This window comes from Vigna angularis, chromosome 9 (assembly GCF_016808095.1).
Source record: "Vigna angularis cultivar LongXiaoDou No.4 chromosome 9, ASM1680809v1, whole genome shotgun sequence".
NCBI lineage: Eukaryota > Viridiplantae > Streptophyta > Magnoliopsida > Fabales > Fabaceae > Vigna > Vigna angularis.
Window position 1 is genome coordinate 9,125,204 of NC_068978.1, and position 8,165 is coordinate 9,133,368.

General features: G+C 28.2%; 1 protein-coding gene across 1 annotated transcript; it reads right to left on the minus strand.

The window, feature by feature from the left end:
* Positions 1-440: 440 nt before the first annotated feature.
* On the minus strand, positions 441-2,926 carry LOC108346319 ((+)-neomenthol dehydrogenase). Its single transcript, XM_017585371.2, has 4 exons — positions 2,774-2,926; positions 2,399-2,648; positions 1,617-1,832; positions 441-1,507 (listed from the first exon to the last, which is right to left on the minus strand). Exons 1-4 carry the CDS (start codon positions 2,797-2,799, stop codon positions 1,130-1,132), a joined length of 870 nt encoding a protein of 289 aa, XP_017440860.1. The 5' UTR covers positions 2,800-2,926; the 3' UTR covers positions 441-1,129.
* Between the last annotated feature and the right edge of the window lie 5,239 nt (positions 2,927-8,165).

Consider the following 8,165-nt stretch of genomic DNA (forward strand, 5'->3'; position numbering starts at 1 on the left):
ATAAACCTACTATTGATTAATATATGATATTACATAGAATTACTTGTGAGAAACCTAGAGAAAAGAAAAAAGAAAGCATTGTGAAAGTCATTTTTGTTCATAAGAGTAAAATAATATATAAAAGAGTTATCTTTATGTTCATCTATATATTAAAACATCATACCATAAAAATGTAAAAAAATACACATACAAACAAAATGACATGTTCTAGTTACACTCTAAGAACATGAGTAAAGGTAGTTGGAATGGAACGCACAATTAATGTGAAGAAGATTTGTTTACGTGTCAATTTTGTATTGGATTGATTTTCCAACTCTTCATTTTTTTATATTCATGTTGGTAAACTAACATCTTTTCTAGAAACTCAAATTATTTTTGAAAATTCTTACAAACTTAACTTCAACCCAAATTAAATTTGTAAATTCTGATTTGAGCATGGATTAACGTTTGATAAGATCCACTGATATATTACAGATAATAATATTATGTTACAGAAGATGGACACGAATGATGGTATGTCGTGTTACAATAGTCGTCTTTTTCTGAAATCTCGACATCCATTATTGCTGCTTTACTATCAGCAGTGCTTTAGCATTGCACGTGTGTTGAAAGTTTGAAGTCCAAGAGCACTGTGATTCACACCTAAGATGACAGGGACAGACATAATAATGACCATTGTTGATAATTTCCTCTGCCGAAAGTTTCATGTCGTGCCATATGATACAGTCCAAAAATCACTGCAACTTGAACTTTGACCATTTGAAGAACCAACAATGTGAGAAGATAAAAGAACCAAGTAACTCAGATGCATTTCCCCACATGATATTATGTCACAAAGAAGACTAGAAGGGTAAAACTTTCATCCAATCCAAGCCACATAACACCTCCTATCAATTTTTTTCTCATTCCATCTGCAATTTGTAAGCAACAGGTCCTGTTTGGATAAATTCTTTACCAATACTTTTTGCAAAAGAAAAAAAAAACAATTAAGTTTCTTTCACAAACTGATATAGCAGTTACTTCAAATCAACTCATGTATAAGTTGATTTTACTTATGCAGAAACTTTTTTCACTTTTTCTTTACAAGTATTTATGAAAAAAATTATCCAATCATGACCTTAAAATGCTTTCAAAAGCTTGACACTTCTTGTCGAGTAAAGAAGTGGCCAGAAGGGGAACCATTAGGCAAGAGTGCTAATCTGACAACACTAGCAGCACCATTTTCAACAGATAAGATGCCAGTGTTTTTGTTAATGTCTGTCTTAACAAAACCAGGACAGACACAATTGATGCACAGTTTTGGGTATCTATAGGCTAAAAGCCTTGTGTATGAATTCATGGCTGCTTTTGAGACCATATATGCAGACAAGTAGGTTGGCCACCCTTTGTTTTCTAGACAACCTGCTTTCAAGTCTTTCATGTACTCCCTCAGCACCTCATCTATTAGCTCTTCAGTCAGATTTTCTGTGTCATCAAGCACCCTCCTTGCCCATCCATTTGATATGTACTGAAACACACCATATTATAACATCAGATTTCAAATTAGTATGATTTCTGATTAGTGTACTGTGTAAAACTCTTGTTTAAAGTAATTCAAAATTATGTTGTTTTTGTACCTTTAAAAGTCCTGCTTCAGATGAAACATTAACAATCATGGGTAAATTGGACAACTGAAGAAGGGGAAGAAATGCCTCAGTTGTTTCCTTAGCACCATAGTAGTTTGTTCTTAGACATTTCTTAGCCATCTCACAAGTTTGAGGTAGCTCCTTCCAGTTAATTTTTGATGGCACCATGCCATCTGTGTTGAATCCATTGATTCCTGCATTGTTCACCTGCACATGAATTTCAAAATTGTTTAGTGATCCTTCATCTAAAGAGAAACAAACACAGTTATTGCTATGGTGAAGTCATTCAGATTTTTCAACATCATCAGTATAAATCATGGAAAGTCTTTTATACTATGTCTAATAAACTCTGAATCAGGTTGGTGTCAGCCAGATCAGGCACTTTTCACCGATACAAACTCATTGATTTTGCAGATCAAAATCAAAATATGTTGCAAGCATGTAGAATTGTAAGCATCATTATAGGAAAACTTATTAGGGGAAAAGATGGAGAATTGGACCACTAAGAAGATGCATAAGAAGAGTTAAAATGAAAAATATTAGATAAACACTATTCATCACTAGTGTTCTGCATCAGAATCACCAGACAAAATGGTATTTGTGAATCATATTATTCAATTGAAACAACTGAGTGGGGGCACAATGCAAGATTCCATTCACTGTCATATATATAAAAAACTTGACAAACTCCCTTTAGACACAGAAAAGGAGAAAGTAGTTAAAAAAAAGGAAAAGCATAGCTCAGAACATTAAACATAACATCAAAATCTTACCAATATATCAAGTCTCCCAAACTGGTTCTTCACAAACTCAACCAAAGATGCAATACTAGCAGAGTCAGTGACATCAAGCTGGTGAAACAGCACAAGGCCAGAAAAGCCAAATTCTTTCTGCAATTCCTCAACAGCTTGATAACCCCTCTTCACATCCCTGGCTGTCAGCACCACCTTGATTCCATTTGAGGCCAACCCTTTCACAGTCTCCAATCCTATCCCTTTGTTTGCACCTGTCACAACAGCATATCTGAAAAAGCAAACACAAACATCATTAAAATGTTAATCACCAAATACAAATTACATACACTAGAAGCAAAAGGGTATGTGAATATCATGTTGGATCCACAACTTCATGAAGAGAGAAAGTGCTACCTTTCTTTTGCATCTGCCATACCCATAGTTGTTGAATCTGAATGAATTGGATGCAGAAAGCAGAAAGCAGAGGATAATATTTAAAGTGAAAGACGGCTATAAAATAATGTAAGCTCAATTTTCAGAATATGAAATATAAAAGTTAGTGCCGTATTATATAGTCATGTGGGTTGAAACATATTTTAGAAGCTGTGTTAAATATTACTTTGACCTTTTGTCAGTGATGTGATATTGTCTATATCATAAATGATGATCTATTTCTTCTGGATGTTTGCGACAAAGTAAAAAAAGATAATGGTTATTTATATCTTCTGGATTCTTTTAAAGTATTATACCACAATTCGGTCATCTAGAAAAAAGTTGAAAAACTGAGTATTATTACAGACAGAAGAGGAAGTGGAGACAATAGACAGAGATGAAATCTGCAAAATGGCTTGAGAGGTTTACCTAACATAACAGTGATTGCACACCGCAAAAGACTTTTGTTCTAGATTGACTTTGAGTCCTGTGTTAATTATTATTTACTTTGTGTTTTTTAGTACAGAAACACAGCACAGAGAAAGAAGAACTGCAAAAAGGTAACAGTTTGAAATTATTACAATGTTGTTTACAGTTTTCTAAAGAAAAAAATAAATAGAATCACGTTAATAGAAGTTGTTATTTTGGTATTTACTTCCCATATTCTATTCCTGTTACTTTTAGTTTACGTTAATGGAAGTTTATGAAAAAAAATTGAAGGTCAAATCACCCGTTTAAGATTTGCAGGGTGGAACAGTGATTGTTAAATTATGATTGAGTTTCTGTTAATAAAATAATACTGATAGTTAAAATACATATATAATAATGTCAAAAAAATATACTATCGTAATTTAATAATATTAAAAACTTCAAATAACATATTTGATAAAAGAAAAATCACATTTAAAATACACATGAAAAATCAAATATTTCGTAACATTTAAGTTTAAGATTTTAACAATACATAATAATGTCATTTATAAATAAAATGTTTCTTAGAAAGAAAGTGATAAATATTTCCAGATTTTATATATTTTCAATATGAAAGATTTTCAACATTTGATTTTATCAATTGATTTAAATTTATTTTATTTTTTTTAGCAGTATTTTGGTTCCAAATCGATCAAATGACTTTAGAATTAATTATATATTTGATGTATTATTTATTTTAGAGTTTTGTGTGTCACGATTTTATTTTAAAAAATGTCAAAAAATAAAAAAAGAAAAAAAATTATTTAAATTAAGTTTGATTTTGATTTCGTATGAAATTATTGAATATGATAAAAATAAATAAAAAGTTAAAGATACATAATAGTGACATCCATATTAATTACAAGTTAATATATAATATTTCATTATGATAGGAAAATAATTATGGAGTCATATTATCAAAACTAAAAAAATTAATTTATTATGTTATATCTCATCATTATAATTACTAAATCTAACTTTTCGGACTTTAAAATAGGATATATAGTAATGGCAAAAGGTCTTCAAAACATGTTTTAAACTTATTTGAAAATAAATCATTATTTTGAGATTAAAATGTATCATACACTATTAAATAAAGCTAGCCTAATTAATTTTACTGAATTTGAAAACCTTTTTCCCCACCAACATGTAAATGTGATTGACGAACAAATACATGCATCCAATAACCTTAATGTAAATGCACCAAATCAACTTAAAAGGTGGTGTTTTTCTAGCTACACTACATCAGGTCAAAGAAAAACACAATAACAACTTTCGAATTATGGCACAATTGAAAGGTTCAAATATCTTTAAAATGTTAAATCGCTATGCAATTGATGGCTAAAACCCTACATACTACATAATAATCCTAATAATTTTGTTATAAAAGTGGTCAAAACATAAAAATAAAAAATAAAAATCACTAATGCATTAATTATGTGCAACTCTTTCAAGGTTGTTCCAACTAATAAAATCTGCATGCAATTTCACAACCCACTTGAGAAAGTTGGTAAAAAAGATAGGATATAAATGCCTTGTCTTCGTTGAATAAACTGCCTTGCCTTCTCTTGTCTTATTTTCAAATTTACCTTTTTATTTATTTAATAATAAAGCGTGGTTGATTTAATGTTTAAATGCATTTTTTATTTATTTTAAATAAATTTAAACTGAAATCCGCAATCAAAATTTTTTATTATTGTACATATTTTTATAATTATGCCTTTATATTTTATTTAGAGCGGTCAAAACGGGTAATCTGGCTCAATCCCGTCCGGCTCACCACGGGTTAGTCACTTAGTGAGCTAACCCAACTCGACTCACTTATTAGCCAATTGAAAATATTCGAACTCGGCTCGATCCACCATAGGTTGATGGGTTAAACGGGTTGGCTCACTAGTTTACTTAATTATAAGATTTTTTAAAATAAAAAAAAATTATTATTTCTTTTAATTCAAATCTAAATAAATTTGACTCTAAAATGATGTTAAACTCCAAAGAAAATTCAAAATAAAAAAAAATCATACAATTTAAGCGTAATCCAAAAATAAGTAAAAAGGCAAACAAATAAGTTTTTAATATTGATAACTTTTATATCACCTGCCTATTTATAATGTTAGAGTCTTCAATAGATAAATTTATAATATTTTTCTCTTTGGAAACATATTTTTTCTTATCCTCATCTACAATATAATAAAAAAAAAATCCAACTAATAGTATTGAAACACAAAATAATAAATAATTAAATTAAATTAGGTGGGTTGGTGACTCAATTAGCTCACCACGGGTACAACCCGGATGAGTCGGGTTCTAAGTAAACTGAGTTGAAAATTAACCCACATAAAAAAATTACAATTTTTTCAAACCCAACCCGACTCAAATCCGTGGTCGATCAGGTTGGCTCTAGGAGTTAAAACCTATTTTCACGGCACTAATTTTATTCAATCAAATGACATCTTAAAATTTTCAATGTTTATAACTTTTTATGTTTTTTTTTTCTGCTTTCTAGTGGGCCGTTCCATTTAAAATTGATTTAATTTTCATATCTCAAATTTAATAGATTGAGCAAGGGAATTTGAATAACATAAAAGATTAATGAGTCTTTATTGTTGCTGTGAAATTTCATTCTTATATAGTTTTTAAAATACGTATTAATTATATGTAATATTTTATATCTGAGTCTTTTCTTAGCGTAATTATAAGTTTATGTTAAATTTAGAAATCATGTTAAAATCAATAAAGATTTGATTGTTCAAATAATTAATATATATTAAATATTATTATCTATCTTTTTAAATTAAATTTATGTTTATAAATTTTGAAATAAGTTTTAAATTAATAATAATTTAATCATAATCTAATTAATAATAATTATATTTTATCTATATTTGACACAATCTCAGAAAGTGTGAAGCAATTATGTTGGTTTCGGATAAAAACGTTTGAATCATCAAATCGGATTGTCATATACTACATAGATGAAAATAAATAATTTTTTATTAAAAACGAAAAATTATAAAGAATAAAACTTGTAAACTGAAAAAACGATTGAATGAGCCAATTAAATAGAGCTAATCTAGGGCTTAATGTGACAATCAAAAACTCGTATTTTGCGGTTTCTTTCTTGTTGACTTGGAAGAGCGCATGGGAAACTGGTGGACCCGCCTACAGCGGAGTCCTATGGTCCAGAACTCAACACCGTCACCGCTCTCGTATTCCAATCCAAACAAATCTTAATTTCAATAAATTAATTAATTAGTTTCCCATTCTATCTTCTTAATTTTTTTTTTCTATTCTTCTAGACTTCCAGAAAAAAGAAATCCCAAATTTGACTTTTAGGTGCTTTTGAAATTTTCGAATTACAATGCATGTTGAAGAGGTATTTGCCAAATGTCAAGTGGCAGTTGCAACGACAATATATTTAAATAAATCATTTTGTTAAAATTTTAATATATATAATATTAAAAATCATACTTTTAATAAATATATTTACGTGATATATTTTTATTTTGAATTGAATATAATTTAATTCAAGGAATGGTTTATTTGAGAAAGAATGTTTTAAATTAAAATATAGTCTAACTTTCACTTTATTTTTTAGTTTCTATACGGAATATTTTTATTCATTAATTTTTTATTTTTCTTCTCTTACTCATAATTCTTTAATCAATTCCTCGTTTATTTTCCCCTTTAATAACATATAAATAACTAAAACTCTACTTACCTAAACACTCATCGTTTCACAAAAAAAGAAAATACAATATAAAAATAATGTTTTTTTTATTATTTCACATCATTAGTTAATTTTACCAAAAAAATATTAAATAAACTAGCTTAATTAGCAATTTTATTTTAATTATTTTCTTATTTAATTTTTTCAAATATAACTTAAGTTATTATGTCGAAAAATGAACGAGAAAAGTACAATATGTTAAAATAATTTATCGATTAAAATTTCAAATGTTTCCGTTCATGCTCACCATATATTAGTTGAACTTGCATTAGGGTTTTGATGATTTCTTTATTAGTATTAGAAATTGTTCTAGATTGCCGTAATCGCATGGAATTTTCATTGTTCTAGATAGAATGACAAAAGCACAAAATTGTTGTAAGAAGGTCAAAAGCTAAAAAATCCAATTGTATTATATATAACATGCATGAAGCAAACGTGCAAAGTTAAAAATCAATTTATTGAAATAAAAAGATAATGGACCTAAATCATCTTAATTTCTTTATTGGAAAAAGAAAAAGCTATAAAGAATGAAGAGAAAAGAAGATGAATGGCAATGAAAGAGAGAGCGTGAGAAAATGGTGGTTAGAATTTATGAAGCAAACTTTGCGTTGACTTTGGTGGCATTTATGTGGGAAACTGTTGACCACTCATGCTGTATAGAACCGAGTCTAGGTTCCAGAACATCTCCTCTTCATGAGTTCATCAATCACTGTCACTTGCTGTAGTTTATAATCTCATAAGTAAAAACATTTTGTTCTTGCCCACGTTGTAACGCAATTGTTGTTTTAAAAATCTTCTAGAAACTCTTGACCTATATTTATATTCCAAGAAAATTGTAGAGATAAAAAAGAGTATATTAATTTAAGAAATAAAAGAAATGGAAGAAAACAAAGAAAAATTAAGTTTTTTTTTATTTGAATGATTAAATTGTTATTTTTCTTATTACAAGAAAAAAATTCTCACATTTAAAATTTTCATGTATATTTACTTATTTAAATCGATTATGATATGAATTATCCGTTTATATATTATTGATGAGTATTTTAAGAAGAATTTATAAAAAAAAATATAAAAACAATTGATATCAATTTAATAAAAAACATTAACATTATGTTTATCAACCTTCTTTCTTATAAAGTGTTTAATTTTATGACCGAATTTTCAAAATTATTT

Bases quoted from the DNA above. Each gene is read 5' to 3' on its own strand.
- LOC108346319 (XM_017585371.2), bottom strand. From the start codon at position 2,799: ATGGGTATGGCAGATGCAAAAGAAAG. The intron at 1,833-2,398 runs GTAAGATTTTGA...ATTCATGTGCAG, and splicing joins TTGGGAGACTTGATATATTG to GTGAACAATGCAGGAATCAA. The intron at 1,508-1,616 runs GTACAAAAACAA...GGTGTGTTTCAG, and splicing joins CTGAAGCAGGACTTTTAAAG to TACATATCAAATGGATGGGC.